The 17,226-nt window shown below is 35.8% G+C and overlaps 2 protein-coding genes across 2 annotated transcripts; both read left to right on the forward strand.

Annotated features, from left to right (window-relative positions):
* The first annotated feature begins 5,793 nt into the window (after positions 1–5,793).
* Positions 5,794–8,686, forward strand: LOC121266033 (laccase-4-like). Its single transcript, XM_041169725.1, has 6 exons — positions 5,794–5,979; positions 6,318–6,469; positions 6,566–6,810; positions 6,912–7,040; positions 7,162–8,088; positions 8,264–8,686. Exons 1-6 carry the CDS (start codon positions 5,890–5,892, stop codon positions 8,392–8,394), a joined length of 1,674 nt encoding a protein of 557 aa, XP_041025659.1. The 5' UTR covers positions 5,794–5,889; the 3' UTR covers positions 8,395–8,686.
* A 1,378-nt stretch (positions 8,687–10,064) lies between these two features.
* Positions 10,065–15,949, forward strand: LOC121265524 (transcription factor DIVARICATA-like). The gene is made up of 3 exons (XM_041169178.1): positions 10,065–10,084; positions 13,908–14,426; positions 14,741–15,949. Exons 2-3 carry the CDS (start codon positions 13,993–13,995, stop codon positions 15,288–15,290), a joined length of 984 nt encoding a protein of 327 aa, XP_041025112.1. The 5' UTR covers positions 10,065–10,084; positions 13,908–13,992; the 3' UTR covers positions 15,291–15,949.
* Positions 15,950–17,226: the final 1,277 nt, after the last annotated feature.

A 17,226-nucleotide genomic window follows, 5' to 3' on the forward strand; every position in this document is an offset into this window, starting at 1 on the left:
GAAAATTAAATTTTATGTGCTTTCTTAATATTTATTTATTGTTGTGCATTTAAATTATTTTTCATATTTAATTAATTGATGTGGGATTTAATTATTTCAATTTGACTTTACCATTACGTTTAAATTATTTTATTTAACTTGAGGTTTTGAAATCGTTTCCGTTGGATCATTTTTGTGACCCAAGTTATGGGAATTGGACCTCATTTCTTTTTCCTCCATTTTTCTTTCCTCTCCTTTTCTTTTCTCTTTCTTTTCTTTTTCCCATTATTTCTCCTTCGGCCTTCTCTCCCGCGCGACCCAGTCTGCTCTCCCTCTCTCGCATGCGTCCGTCTCCCATACCCAACCCGCGGCCGTCGCGCCACCATGACCGTCACCGCCCACCTCATTTGGTTCCCCAGCTGCCGGCGACCTTACCCCACCAACCTCACCTCCATTCGCGCCGCCGTTAACCACCAGTAGCCCTTCAAAGCCGCGCCGTCACTTTCGCTCCAGCGCCACCGTCGCACCACCATTGGCCACCATCTTCACACCACTTCATCCTCAACCTCCTAGCAACCCATTGGACCAAACCCCACCTCCAATCCATCACCGGTGAAACACATCCAACTCCATTTTCGTTTTGGGTATTTTTGGCCTAAAAACACCCCTTTTGCCGCCACCCATGGCCAACCACCACCACCACTAGCTTCACCGACCTCCCTAGGCCCTACCCTATCAATCTTGAGTCTTCGTTTGCACCTGTTGAAAAGTTGGTTATTGTGACCCACGGCCACAGTGTATTTTACACTGTGGTGTTGCTCAGACGTCGCCTTTTTCAACTTCGTGATCCTTTGGAAATTGCTATATAGTGCTGTAAGTATTTCTCCAAAGAACTTTCGTAATTTAAATGTATTTTTGCACTAACCCATTTTACTGTATTTTTTAGCATGCCGGACTGAGTCCGAGGAGTTCGGGGGTCGGATGGATTTGTGATTGGAGTTGTTTGGTTTGTTTGGTTTATTTGGGTTTGGTTGTTGATGAGTTGTTTTGATTGGATTTGTTGGGATTGGTTCTGGATGGATGTTGGATCAGTGTTGGTGTATGTTCATATCATTATTTCATGCATGATCATGTTTGTAAAGAAAACTGGGTTTTCGTGCATTGCATTCATGCTCATGTGTGATTTGAAAGGCTGTGATTTTATGTGATATTATTTTTGGATGCGTGTGTATCACGACCCCGAGCCGAGATGGGGCATTAACTCGGTAGAGCTCTTCTGGTTACTCGGGAGCGGAATATACTGAGTAACGTCCCCTGGGTTGTCGCCGAGCGACAATGGGATCGGACGAGATGGTCTCGTGCCGACTCCATGGTCCTTCTGCTGGCGGGGACTAGAGGATGTCTGGCCACGTACGCGCTGTGCGCGGAACTGGGCATCGCTCGTTGCGTAGTGTGGGTATTTGGCCATATACACGCCGGGCGCGGAACTGAGCACCGCTACAAAGCCAGGACATGCGGATGGTCCATAGGGGAGGCCATGGTGCATATAGAAATTAATGCATGGTGCATATGGAATTAATGCACTATTGTATGGGAAAATAGTGCGAGTTGGATTTCTGGGTAAATCATTTTCTGGGAAAATGTTTTACGGATAATTTGGCCAAAATGAGATTTTGGCGTGCGTTGAAATAATTATTTTCGGAGAAAATAATGTGTTGAGTAAAATGCATATTTTTCATGTGCATGCATGTTATTTGCATTTGATGCATTTTATATTACGTTGTTATTTTGGATCATACTTACCTGCGATACCATTTTGTGGTAACGCAGATTTTAATGCAGATGAGGAGGAGGAAGACGAGCCTGAGGAGATGGCTCCGCCCGAGGAGTGATCTGGGATCACTCGTTTGTTTATTTGAAAACTATTGTAATATATTTTTATGGATGACTGTATAACTACTATTTAAATTTTTACTGATGTTTGATTGTAAATAAATTCTGGTACTTAGTTGACTATCCGCTGCGTTATTTTATTTGTATACTGTTGCATGTACACACACTGGCACTTCGTTGGGATGTGTGACTGTGTTGTCACCATCCTGTGTCTCGATTCCTGTGTCTCCTTACATGAGGTCGTGGGCGCCACATTGTGTAACCAATGTATTCATTCAAGCAGTGATTGTTAAAATTAGGCTCGACTTTGTGACTATTATTATTATTTTGCATTTGTACCCGATTATTATATTCTGCTGAGAATCAGTTTAGGCAATTTTCTATAATTATGAAGTGTAGGCAATGTTTATAGTCTTTTATATATTTTTTTAAAGCATGTCTTTGAATTTACGTCTCTCGATAGGTAGAGTTTTGTTGGCATACTATATAAAGGTACTTTGTGGTCTCTCTTGAGTAAATTTGCATATCCAAAAAAAAAAAAAAAAAAGAAAAAGAAAAAGAAAAAGAAAGAAATCTAAATGTGCATAGAGATGTTATTATTAAAGGCATTTTGGCCTTCCACTCCCATCAATACTCTATATGACATGCGTATTTCAATAAAAAGCTTAAAACAATAAACAACGGCACATCCTAAATAATAAACTTATTTAATAGTTAGAAACAACGACAATGAACTCCATGCATATTCCACAAATGTTCGACAATAAACAATGACAATAAACTTTCTAGCTCGTAAATTATGAGCGGCCATGCATATTCCATAAATGCTTGATAAGGTCAGCTTGGAGTTGAGAATGAGTGCCTCTATCTCTAATCCGATGATATTGCGCAATGAACTCCATGAATTCAGATATATTATCTCGTGAAATTGGCTCATGTGGAGTATTATCATTAGATTCAGAAATGAACTGGTCAGTCCCGAGATATTGATGACACTCATATTCAATGATCATATTGTACAAGATAATGCATACGTACATAATGTTTTTTAGACTTTGGAGTTGGAAAGACTTAGCAGGTCCACCCACAATTGCAAATCTAGCTTGGAGTACTCTGAAGGCATGCTCCACATCTTTTCTTGCAGACTCCTGATGCAAATCTAGCTTGTGCATGGTAGAATGAATGTGTTTGTTAGTTTTTAGAATTGTAGATGTGAAGTTTGGGTAGAGAAAAAGGGTTTGTAGAAGTGTTTGTTAGTTTCAAGAATTTTAGATGTGACAATTAGGTAGAAGAAATATTGGCATAATATGTTTGTTGGATGAAAGAATTGTAAATGTGTTTGTTAGTTTAATAAATTCTATATACGATTGTGGGTAGAAGAAGGGTTGTCAAAATGTATTTGTTAAATAATTAGGATAAAGAAAAAAATTAATTGAGAAACAATAATTTAAGTATCAAATTAAATTATTAATTAACATATGGTTAGTATAATTGTAAAATATGAAAAAGAATAAAAAATATTAATATTAAAAAAATAATATTGTATTATTATTTTGATGAATCAAATGACTAATCCAATGTGGAGTTATGGATAAAGAGATTTTAGATATATGAAAAATATGTATTTTTTATCAAAATTTAAAGATAAATTTGATGAATCTAATACTAATGTTCTTAAGATGAATATTGATGATGTTTCTAAAGAAAATCCTGGTCATGCAGGTTGTAGGGGAGTTTCACGTTCCGACGATGGTTCTTTTATTGTTGGTTTTTCTCCATTTGTGGGAGTTGGTACTAATACTTTTGTTGAGTTGTCGGCTTTGAAGATGGATCCTATTTTATGTTATCAACTTAGCATTACTAACAATCTTATTGTGGAGACTGATTCTCTTCTTATAGTTAATTGGCTTAATAATAGTACTTCCTCTCCTCTTGGTCTTTTTTTAATGTTTGTGATGATATTCTTCAGTTTAAACTCTTTTTTCCTTTTAGTATCTTTCATGTCTACTAAGAATGTAATTTCTTGGCCGATAGCCTTGCTTCTTTTGGCTCCATGGTAGTACAGTCGGTTTTTCTTCTCTTCTTGAGCTTTCTAAGCATATAATTGGTATTTTCTAGATGGATTGTGCAAGAATTCCCTTGTTTCGTCGTTAACCTTTAGTATTTTTAAATTTTGATAATTTGCATGCTTTTGGTTTGGAAGAAGTTTTATTAAATTTTAGGAACTTGTTTTTGGGATTTCCTTTTGTAACCACTTACAACTCTGTGTATAAGGTATTTTTCTGTCATAAGTGAGGACTTATCAATAAAATTGAAGTATTATTCTATTCTTTAAAAAAATCAAATTTAGCAGCTAGCTATACAAACAATTATTATAAAAACATACACCTAATAAGTTTTTTAAAAAACCATAGAACAAAATGTTCTTTAGGTTTTAATAAATAAATAAATAAAAAGCCTTTTTGAAAGCAAAAAGTCATTTATAAACTAGCTATAAGAATCATATAATTATTATAAAAAAAGAAAATAAAATTAAAGACTAAATTATTTTTTTTAAAAAGAATACCCAAATAACAATCAAATCTAAAAAGCAAATGGGAAAAAGTTACCCTCTAAAACCCGAGAGACCTTTTTAAAGAAGTACAAAATAGGGGCCAATTAAATGATTAGTGGTTTTGATCGATGATTTATTAAAATCCATGAAGTAATTTGGTTGTTAAGTACCCCACAGCTTATTGCCTTCAGTTCTACTAGGCTCTTTATACAAGTTTCTCACTCTTCTTAATTGGTTCTATATGTCACCACTTCAATGATATTAATCCGAATTATAAGGATCCCATCTCTTTTTTAACACTTCTCCAAAGTCTTGGGCTTCAACTATATAAATAATAAAGGAGTAGAAAATTTACATTTGTAAGCTAGTTGGTCGTGTGCTGACATGACGTAATTTTCATATGCACTGTCTCGTTTATTTTCGCAGATGAGAGGAGATGAAATGAGTTGAGATTAAAGTTAAAAGTTGAATAAATATTGTTAGAATATATTTTTTAATATTATTTTTGTTTTGAAATTTGAAAAAATTGAATTGATTATTTTATTTTGTATTAGAAGTTGAAAAAATTGTAATAATTAGATAAGATGAGATGTTTTCTGAAAGCAAACGAAACCTTAATTGCATGCTAGTAGAATTTCTAGCTGTGAATTATAACCTTGATCAAACCTCTCATGCTCGAGTCTAGGATCTTCATCTTTAAAGATAACCTCCACCGTTTAGATAGGTCTCTTTGATGTGCTGGTTTGGAATGCTGCATTCTACCTACCCATGCGCAACTAAAGAAGCCATCTTTAATGGCTGAGGGACTTCAACTTCAAACTGTGCGTTAATTGGGACAATGAATATTACACGTAAAGCAATTATTAGATTACCCGTTCAAGCGTCTCCTAATTGTTGGCACCATCAGAAAGTACTACTGAAGTATTAAATAATCTCTGTCAACCCCACTATACTATCAACTTGTTAACAAACCAACTGCCAGAAAGAGATTCATATGGCTTTTTCGGGTAAGAGAAAAAAAAAATAATATATAAAATACAGATCGAAGTTATGGGAATTGCTGTTTGTCTTCCATAAAGTGAGCATTAATTTGGGGTGAAAAGGAAATTTGAAAAGGAATTAACGAGCATGAGCATATATAACAACCTAAATGCTGACAGGCATAACAACCATATATATATCCAAAACTACAATATTGGTTCATTAAAGAACAACTTTATGTAAGATGCACGATATCAAAGGAAGCCCGTCCGCTTGTCTACCTTGTTAATCAAGAATCCTTAAGTTTACCTCACTAAGCAAAAACGACATAAGAGCAATGCCTCCCATCTCCCCTGATCAAGCCCTTTATAAGCATGCGTTGGCCAGTGATCTTTCATGACTGCAACAACCTAGAAATCAAGCAAAACAAGTACAAACAAGTTTGATACTGAGTTAGATCAGAAGAAAGATCAGTGTGGGAAATGGATTCTTGGGTTCGAGTTCTGGTACTTGTTTTGGTCTGCCTTTTTCCAGCCTTGATTGAGTGCAGAGTTCGCCACTACAAGTTCAATGTAAGTCATAGTACATGAATTCTTCTTTCCTCATTTTTAATAAAACTGTCCTTCTTTAGATAGATATGTATAAGGCAACTTCATGTTTTCAAAAATTTTTCGGCAACTATTTCAGGTCATGTGAAAAATAACTTGCCACGATCATGTCACTTTTCACTTTATGTGAAAGGTAAAGTCTATCAACATTTATAAAATTCCATCACCTAAAGAAAAGTAAAAATCAAAAGAAGTGCATTGTCATCATTTCCTAACACCAACATGAGGAAATAGATCTTTCAATATTGTGCCAGTTAGTCTAAACGGACGTTGATTTTGCTTGTTGTTAACGTGGGAATTAGGTGGTGATGAAAAGTACCACAAGATTGTGTTCGACCAAGCCCATTGTGACAGTGAATGGGCAGTTCCCAGGACCCACCCTTTATGCTAGGGAAGATGACACTGTGCTTGTGAAGGTTGTCAACAATGTCAAATACAATGTCACCATCCACTGGTAAGCTGTTAATTAAAGCATATACTTCATCACTCCAAATTACTCTGTAGAAATCGAATCTTGAATACATATTTTTGCTAAACTTTACTTTTTCAGGCATGGTGTTAGGCAACTCCGAACAGGGTGGTCAGATGGACCTGCATATATCACTCAATGCCCAATCCAGCCAGGGCAAAGCTATGTGTACAATTTCACCATAACGGGTCAAAGGGGCACACTTCTTTGGCATGCACATATTCTCTGGCTTAGGGCGACAGTACACGGTGCCTTGGTTATCTTGCCTAAGCGTGGGGTGCCATATCCCTTCCCAAAACCCCACAAGGAAATCGTTGTTGTATTAGGTGAGGTCTAAAAAATATAATCGATTTTCAAGTTGTTATGGTGCTTGAATACAATTATATTTAACTATTTGACACTAACAACATAAACATATAAATTGCAGCTGAATGGTGGAAGTCGGACACTGAAGCTGTGATCAACCAAGCTCTTCAAGGTGGATTAGCGCCAAATGTGTCAGATGCTCATACCATCAACGGCCATCCAGGGCCAATTTCTAATTGTTCCTCAGAGGGTACTTCTAGTGAACATGGCCATAAAAGCAAATGAAACTTCTTAATTTTGATATTTTTTTCTTAAACTTCAAGATTCATTTTAAGAAATTTTTTATAACATGTCTTAATCATCATGCACAGGTGGGTTCAAGCTGCCAGCCCAAAGTGGTAACACCTACCTGCTACGCATAATCAATGCAGCACTCAATGAGGAGCTGTTCTTCAAGATAGCAGGACACCAGCTTACTGTAGTCGAAGTGGATGCAACCTATGTTAAGCCAGTCAAGCTTGACACAATCGTGATTGCCCCTGGCCAAACCACTAATGTCCTTCTAAATGCTAATAAAAACTCTGGCAAGTACTTGGTTGCTGCCTCTCCATTCATGGACTCTCCTATTGCTGTTGATAACCTCACGGCAACAGCCACTTTGCACTATTCAGGCACACTTTCTAGCGCCTCCACTACTCTTACTATTCCACCTCCACAAAATGCCACTGCAGTTGCAAATAAATTCATAAACTCTCTACGAAGCCTTAATTCAAAGAAATACCCTGCCAAGGTACCATTGAAAGTTGATCATAAACTTTTCTTCACTGTGGGGCTCGGAATCAACCCATGTCCGACTTGCAAAGCCGGTAATGGAAGCCGGGTGGTAGCCAGTATCAACAATGTCACGTTTGTTATGCCAACCACTGCCGTACTTCAAGCACATTACTTCAATATTAATGGGGTGTTCACCACCAATTTTCCTGGTAACCCACTACATGTTTTCAACTATACTGGCACCCCACCCTCAAACTTACAAACCACTACTGGTACCAAAGTTTATAGGCTTTCTTACAACTCTACGGTTGAACTTGTTCTCCAAGACACTGGGATCATTGCCCCCGAGAACCATCCGGTCCATCTTCATGGATTTAATTTCTTTGCCGTTGGTAGGGGACTTGGGAATTATAACCCAAAGACAGATCCTAAAAAATTTAACCTGGTCGATCCTGTTGAGAGGAACACCATTGGTGTGCCAACTGGTGGATGGGTAGCAATCCGATTTCGTGCAGATAATCCAGGTACCACATTGAGTCTAAACAATGGTTTTGACATGATTTTTGCTTCTAACATTTCTTCAATTGTTTCTCATTTATTGGCTTGACGTTTGTTCTTTCTTGTCAGTTCCCTTACACAATTTTTCTTCACCAGATCCTTGTAACCTTAAACATGTTTTCATCCTTTGTACGATTGTAGGAGTTTGGTTCATGCATTGTCATTTGGAGGTGCACACAACATGGGGGCTTAAGATGGCATTCTTGGTGGACAATGGAAAAGGACCTAATCAGTCACTTGTACCTCCTCCAAGTGATCTTCCAAAATGCTAAGTTATCCAAAATGTCTACGTACAAGATTACCTTACTGGTAGCAAAATCTCCAACTCGAAGAAAAAAGATTCAGATCAGAGACAAGAGATAAACAGTACAAAGAAGAGAAAGATGAACTATTATAGTGATAATTAATAAACAAGTGAGATATAATATTCAATTTGTTTTATAGGAAATGGAATTTTTTGAGTAGGGTGAATAAAAGGAATACAGTGATTTTTGTTTTTAGGATGCAATCATGTACTTACGTTTTTTGAAAGTTTAATGTCGGTTAATCCAAAGGATTTTCGTTGAGTAACTTGCATAGTATTTCCTTCAGATGGGTAATCGATGCGCGCTTGATCATAATGAGAGTGAGTCCAGTTACTTCTATGAATTCCATAGTTAAATTTTAATATTGCCCATAAGGGTTTCCTGATAGTATGGACTCTACATGAGCTGTTAATGTTGTATCTCCAATTTTTTTTTTTTTTTTTTTTTTTTTTTTTTTATCTACTAAATAATTAAGAGTAATGATATATGTACAATTTTTTTTATAGGCCCCGTTTAGATAGTGAGAGTGTTTTTTTTCATTTTATCTTATCTCATCTCATCATTAAAACTTTTCTAAATTTTCATACAGAATATAATAAATAATTCAACTTTTTCAAATTTCAAAACAATAATAGTATTAAAAAATAATATTTTAATAATATTTTATTTAATTTTTAACTTTCACCTAAAATCATATCATCTCATCTCACTATCAAAACTGCACCATAATCATATTTTTAAATATGGATATTTATATATATCTTCATTTAAAACATAATTATATAAATGGTTATAAAAAAGTTTGTAATGTTTGTCATTTTTCAATAAAATTAAAGATGATGTGAATTGAGAAATTATCTCACAAACTTCCGAACAGAGTGGTGACAACACTAGATAGCATGCAACACTGTCGTGGAATTGGGTAGGGAACACAGCATTTTCTTGGGAGTAGCGTGCCATATGCTTTGCAAGCTGTACAACCATTCAGCAAACTAATTTATTTTGTTCGAAACAAACATGAAGAATAAGAAATTACAGAGAAAAAGAAATTAAAAAAAAAAAAACCTTATGGGGAGGTATGAATATTATAATCAAATTACTTATTTTTTCTAAATAAGGAAAGGAATCTTTATTTATGGAGAGCTCTAAATGGTCACTGTCATTTCCAACAAACGCCAGGCTACACTAAAATAAATAAATAATAAATAAATATTGTTGATATCTAGGGATGGACAGCTGACAGAGGGGCACGCTGGTGCTACGGCGTCCGGTTAAATTTTCGAATAATAAGGTTTATGGGTACAATTATTAGTTAATATTTTGTTTAATTCTTACCAAAGCATGCAGTTACATCATTCGCTACAGACAACACAGCTGAGGAAGGTATTTTATGATTAAATTTAAGTAGGACAAAAGTTATATATAAAATAAGAAAAAATATTGGGAGCAGTCACTTTTACATATTTTATGTGGTATCATTCAAACTACACATCTCTTAAATTTAAAATTTTTACTAGACTGAGAGAGACAATGAGAGAGAGCTAATGAGAGAGAGCGAAGATGAGAGAGAGATAATGAGAGAGAGAGAGAGATTGAGATGAGAGGGCGATGAGATAGAGAGAGCAAGCGAGAGAGATAATGAGAGAGAGAGAGAGACCGAGATGGGAGAGAGAGCAGGCGAGAGAGTCGATGAGGGATGAGAGAGAGAGTCGAGGAGAGAGAGACGATGCGAGAGAGCGGAGATGAGAAAGAGAGTCGATGACAGATGAGAGAGAGAGACGATGAGAGATAGATCTGATGAGAAAGAGACAATTAGAGAGAGAGAGAGAAAGCAGGCGAGAGAGAGACCGAGATGAGAGAGAGAGTCGATGAAGAATGAAAGAGAGATCTGATGTGAGAGAGAGTCGAGGAGAGAGCGAGAGAGACGATGAGAGAGAAAGTTGGGATGAGAGAGAGACAATGAGAGAGAGACGATGAGGGATGAGAGAGAGAGTCGAGGAGAGAGAAAGAGCCGGTGAGAGAGAGAACTGATGAGAGAGAGAGAGAGAAAGATCTGATGAGAGATAGAGGAAGAGCGAGAGAAGGATAGAAGCCAGAAGGTCTGGTACGTTTTGCGCAAAAAAAATAATAAAAATAAAAGACTAGAAGCAGCCACATAGTGTGTGCAATATGTGCACAGTTACAATGGCTGCTCTGTAGCAATACTCATAAAATAATGCTATATGTAGTTTTAGAATGTGTAAATTTATATACTCACTTTAAAAATTAATAAAACCGTCATTAAAAATTAAATTTTTTCGTATTAATTTTTAATTTACTCACTTTCACATGATTTATACACTCAGAACCTTAAGAAATTTGGATCAAACTACTTTTTTTTTTTCTTTTTTTAAATTAACCTAGCTGTCCTTTTTTTTAAGAGCACTTGTCAAAATTAACTCGCAAACACCCTCAACTCAAGGGGTATTTAATATGTAGCGTTAATTTTATGCAAACATCAACCACCTATGACCAAAAAAAGTAAATAGAATGGTAATGGACAATTTTAAAATGTAAATTATTTATTTTAGGAAGATGATAGTGAAAAACATATTAATTTTTTTTAGTTATATTGTCGAGCCATCTAAAGCTTATCGTTCAGATGATTCTTTTGATATGGTGCGACATGGTTTATTATAAAAATAAATACAATCTAAAAATATAAGACACGAAGACTAAAATTCTAGGTTCTCTCTGCTCTTTTTATGTTTATATATTTTTTGATAAATCACCTAACTCCATGTCAAAAGGGTTATTTAAGTGTAAGCTTCAGATAGACTGGTAGCATTATTCAAATTTTTTTTTTTTTTTTCTGTCTGATCTTAAGAGAGAGGCAAAAGAAAACCAGTTGCCTTCTAAGTTTGAAATAGGATTTTTAGTTTGAACACTTTACCCTTTCTCTCATATCATTAATTTTATCTAATACCACATCATATGATAATGAGAGAATGATAAAAAAAAAATGATAAATAGATTTACTCTTTTATTTAATGCATCTTTCACTTAAAAAAAAATTTAAGATATTCAAGAAGCACATAGAAAAGTGGTTGGGGAACTTGCCGGGAATTATGACTTGATCAACACGTTGAGTATAAAAATAGGGAATTAATTAAAAGGGTTTGGTTTACGGTCACATTAAAAATTATCCTTTTAAAAAGTAAATAGACAAAATTAAAAGATAAAAGATTGATGAAAAAGTTAACTTATTTTTCAATAAAATTTTAACAAGATGGAAGCCAAACTCAAATTTGAAATGCCATATCAGTAGAGGATTATTAAATGGACAATTTGACAGAAAATATTTCATTATACTTGTGAAAAAGGATTATTAATATATTAATGTATGTGTACTGTCTTTATAATATCTTGAAGCTGGTACTGTCATGGATTAGTGTATTGATTTCCATGGTGTAGCCTATGATTAGTATATTATTGTTCTATACCTAACCTGTAATTAGGTAATCTCTAGGAGTTTGTTTATAACAACAACAACCTTAAACATGCGTGCCTTTGACTAATCATAGCCCAAAGTACAATTACAAATCTTCTTTTTTATCAAAATAATTAATCAAACAAACAAACCCCCCATTTTGTTTTTCCTTCTCCTATAATTTAGAGCCTAATTATTTTTTTATATTAATGTGTTGGTTTCCATTGGTTAAGGTTTCCAACTTGCAAGAAAAGTGGAAATGCTAAAAAAATAAAAAATTAAAAAATTAAAAAAAATGAATAAAAAGAAGGTGGCTTTTGGATATCCGTACTTTATAATATGTCTTTATAATTTATTAAGCAATATCGGAAGTCCCATTCACTTGGATCCTAAACTGTGGACTGTAATATACAAATCAGCTACAGTAACAGCCTAAACTCTTTGCATCAATAATTTAAAGTTTTAAACCCTTTTTTTCCTGACCTTTCTGCTTTTGCTTTTTCTCTCCTTCAATAATGTATTCCACTTATTTGTTGACACCTTTTCTCACTCTTTCAATTTCACATCAAATGCTATAAATTCTATCAGATATATATATATGATAGAAAAATACAGTATATTTAAGAAAAATTTATAAAAAATTTACTTTTCGACATATCAGTTATTGATACGATGAAGGTCATAAAACTTTAAAATCAAAATTTGAATTTCAAAACAAAGCTAACAACATGAATCTTATAAGGAAAAATATAAGTAAAAGTGTAAATATATATATCACTTCTCATATATGATATTGGAAAGGTGGTAATGTTGGTGAGTCTTGTTAACGGGAAAAGAAATGCTAAACTTACTGAAAATTGGGTTCTGAAATTGTCTTGAATTTTTTTTTTCACTTAGTGATTAAGGAAGTATTTTTTAATGATGTTGTGATTTTTTTATTTTTTTAAAAAAATATTTATGATGATTAAAAAAATATATAAAAAAAAAAAAAAGAAGAAATATACTGCTCGGGACAATCTTCGGAAGATTTCTTAAGTGACTGTAGAAGGACTCTAATGGGAAAAGATTTGATAGAATGATGATGCTGCACTGCAATTAGGAATTATTGCAGGAACGAAATAATTGATACAACAACTTCGCACATATACACGCAGAAATCAGAATGCAGCTCAGTTAATTGTCAACGCCATTATCAAGCTTTGGTCGTTCACACCTCGAGTTACCAAAATTGCGAAATGCAAAGTTGGGCCAATCACCCCTGTTGTCCTTTTCAACTCCCCCACGTTTGATTGGGTCTTCGTCTCGAGTGTATCCCTCTTAGCTTCTTTAGCCGCAACGCACCCCCCACAAGTACCATTATAAACCAATCACATCTCTACAGCTTTGACCCATCTCTCGCTCTCTCTCAGAGTACTATGCTCATCCCTGTTCCATAGATCGCTGTCTTGCAGAGGAGTACAAAAGCGCTGACATACTCGGATTCGCTTTCTTCACATTCTTACCTTTCCTTTTGCTTTAGCCTCCCCAAGGTAAAGTAGAAAAGAACAGGAAATCCCAACTCTTTCCCACTTGTACCACTTCGTTTCTGGAGAATCACTCTGCCTTCTCTGTTTTTATCAACTTTGGTATCTTCTTGTTGTGAATCTTCGCGAGTTCTAAATACCACTTTGCGAGCTTCATGTTCTTAAATCTATTGTGTACTTCTCTGTTTTTATCAACTCTGGGTTTTTCTTCCCTTGTCCTTGTGCTTATTTGGTGTGTTTTTGGATCTGATATGGAGCTCTAGGGTTTATCTTTAAGGAACTAAGATCTACTTTTTTCCCTAGTTTATCGGAATTTCCTTGCCTTTTGGAAAGTTGGGGGGTATTTTCTAGATTCCTCACCTTACGCTTGTTTGGAAAGGGCACTCGGATTCCTCTCAAATGATTCTTATATAGTGCGTCTTTGTCCTTAAAAACTTCCACTTCCTGCATTTCCCATCTGACTTCTCTCTCTTTGAACTCTCAGAGAGAGAGACAGAGACAGAGACAGAGACTCGGAGCCTCAATGCGAGATTGGTATTCTGCCTGAATTGTACAGTTTGACTTTCTAGAACCATGAATCGAGAAATTGAAATCCTGTCTCCGGCATCCTATCTGCAGAACTCTAACTGGTTGTTTCAGGAAAGCAAAGGAACCAAATGGACGCCTGAAGAAAATAAGCAGTTTGAGAATGCTCTTGCTCTATATGACAAGGATACCCCGGATCGATGGCTTAAGGTGGCAGCCATGATCCCCGGAAAGACTATAGGCGATGTGAAGAAACAGTACAAGAAATTGGAAGAAGATGTTAGTGACATAGAGGCAGGGCTGATTCCAATTTCTGGTTATGATAATACTAGTAATAATTCTTTCACATTGGAGTGGGTGAATAATCAAGGCTTTGCTGGTTTGAAACAATTCTATAGTGTTGGTGGAAAGAGGGGCACGCTGATTCGGCCTTCTGATCAGGAAAGGAAGAAAGGGGTGCCATGGACAGAAGAGGAGCACAGGTATTACATGCCTCAATCGGTACATATTTTTATCTAGATTTTATACCCTGATTGAGAAAACAAGTGCTTTATAATTTTTTTGAGCCCGGATTCTAGTTGAAACTATATTGAGATTTGTTTTCTTGTTCAGTTTTATTACTTACAAGTGGTTAGGTCGAGATGTTGAAGATAACCTGGAATTATGATGTATAGGTGTAAACTTTTGTGTTAGATCTAGAAAGTTAGTGTCAATCGTTACAATAATTGTAGATGAGGTGCTCGTATTAGTGTCCTCCAGTTTTTTCAAACAGTGTTATTTCTTTGTCAAACCACAGGCAATTTCTGATGGGTCTTCAGAAGTATGGTAAAGGTGACTGGAGAAATATTTCTCGAAATTTTGTGACCACAAGGACCCCTACTCAGGTGGCTAGTCATGCTCAAAAGTACTTTATCAGGCAGGTTACAGGGGGCAAGGATAAGAGGAGATCTAGCATCCATGATATCACCACTGTCAATGTTCCAGACACGAAACCTCCTTTGTTAGACGGTAGAAGACCTCCATCACCAGATCACCCTGTAATGGTTATGCAGCCACTGCGGCGTCCAAAGACTGCTGGCATGGACGACAGACAGCAACATGACTGGAAACCGCCATATGAAGCTACGCCCATGGTTTTCAACCCGGCAAATGGGAACATTTTCGTGGCACCATTCTGTGGGATTTCTTCCTATGGACCTAAGCTGCAGGAGCAAAATTTGCTCGGAGGCGCTGTTCCGGGATCTCAGTTTGGACATTACAATACAATGTTTCAGATGCACCCGATGCAGTATCAGGGAAATTGTGCCATGAGTGGAAGTTCTGGCCCAACTCCGACAATATTCTAGATAAAAAGGAAAAATAAAAATAAAAGGAAGTAAGTTCTGATGGTATTGAAAGATCAAACATTATTTAGGATGTTTGATTCAACCATCCATGCCACTCCCAAGTTTTATGTGAATATGTTGATGAGGACTTAGTTAGTCCGTCCTTAGTAATTAGAATCTACAAAGACATCAGGACATCAGTTAGTGCAAATTGTGATTGACATTCACACTTGAAGGAAGTTATCTATGTGAAGCTTAGTTTTCATCACTACGCTGTTCTGGTGGCTGTGTGTTGGGATTTGTGGGTAGGAAGAAGTCATTTGCTTGAGCTTGCATGCGTTACAAATTCTTGCTCAATTAGGAGCCTTCCATGAAATGACCTGGGGGATAGTGTTCAAGTCTGCATTGGTGAGATAATTCTCTTTTGGGTGTCTTAGGCTAGAAGGCTTTGTTATAAACTTGTTGATATCATTGGTGGTGCTTTGTCAATAAGATTTGAATAATTTTCTGAAGATCTACTTCCTGTATATGAGCATTGCGGCAGCTCCTTTCGTGCTCTTAGTAAATTTCTTGGATATTAAAAACACATAGAAGCCTTGGAGCTATGTTCTGTTTGTTGCTGGACATCTAGATCCTTGCATGATAACGACCTTTATGCAATAAAATAACAAGTTGGTGGTTGTCAAGTATCAACTTTATCTATTACTTTAATCTCTATTTACTGTTAGTTCCTATGCATGGGAGAAGGGGATGGATGAACACAGCATTATTTTCTGTTCTTTTTTCTTTAGGATGAACTGTAGTATTAAAGCATCTGGACATGGTTCATCATATGGAATATAATTGCTTTACTAGCCCAATTGGAAGCAGTTGATCTGGACAGCAGGCCATGTCATTGGATGCCTCGTCCAAAAATGCTGATTCACAATGCCTCTCTCCAAATGACAATGTTTAAATCTGATTGCAGCTTCTCTCTTGTGCACTTCTAACAAAATGGGTTTTTTTTTCAACACTTGATAGCATTGCATGACTGAGTTTGACGATCGAATCTTGACCCAAGCCATGGCCAAGGGCCACTAGTTTAAGCATCTTATGCTAAAATCTTCTTCCCTTTGTTCTTCATGAGGATGACATATGACATGACTATCTATTTTCCCTTCCCCATATATGTTATTCTGTTTTTCAAGATTACATGCTGAGGGTAAAGATCTAATCAGATGCAGTGGTGAATATCATGATCTCATTAAACAATTCATGCAACAATAGTTGTAATCTGTGCTTTCCTTTTTGTTCTTCTGCATATTCTTTTGAACTGCAAGTTCTTCTTCACTTCTTCTTCTTCTTCACTCTAAATAAACGGCAATGATACCAAAGACTTGCATTTCTTTGGACCCTTTTGTCTAGTGGTAATCAAAGGAATCTTGTTTACGTGATTCTTTAATGTCCCATTCCAATTAAAGAATCTTTGAAAATTGTCAATGCAACTGCACTTTACTGTGTCTCATTGCAATTGAGTATCTAGCTTTCTATTAGTTAGATATTTCTCATTAAGATTCCCCAATAGGGTGCTGAAATATTATAATGACCTTCCACTTCATGGAAAACACTTGCCAAATCAAGAATTCTCTACCTAGTCATCAAGTGCAGTGTGGAAAGAATAATCTGATTCCCCACGGATTTTATTATTTTATTATTTTTATTATATGGATTTCATAGAGATAGATCAGTGTCATAATTCCTCCTTTTTTTCCATTCTCCAGTTTTCTTTTCCATCATCCCTGATGAGTAGCTTTTAAGTAGAGCTAGCGATTTTTCTTTTCTCCCGGGCCATAAATAAAGGTATCTGATTTAAAAATAGTAATTAATGGTACTCTTAATTCTAAATTTTATTATCCTCAATTGCACTTTTCATCACTTGCAATGAGTAGTTTATATAGGATTAGTCATTTTTTTCTTT

This window comes from Juglans microcarpa x Juglans regia, chromosome 5D (genome assembly GCF_004785595.1).
Source record: "Juglans microcarpa x Juglans regia isolate MS1-56 chromosome 5D, Jm3101_v1.0, whole genome shotgun sequence".
Lineage (NCBI taxonomy): Eukaryota > Viridiplantae > Streptophyta > Magnoliopsida > Fagales > Juglandaceae > Juglans > Juglans microcarpa x Juglans regia.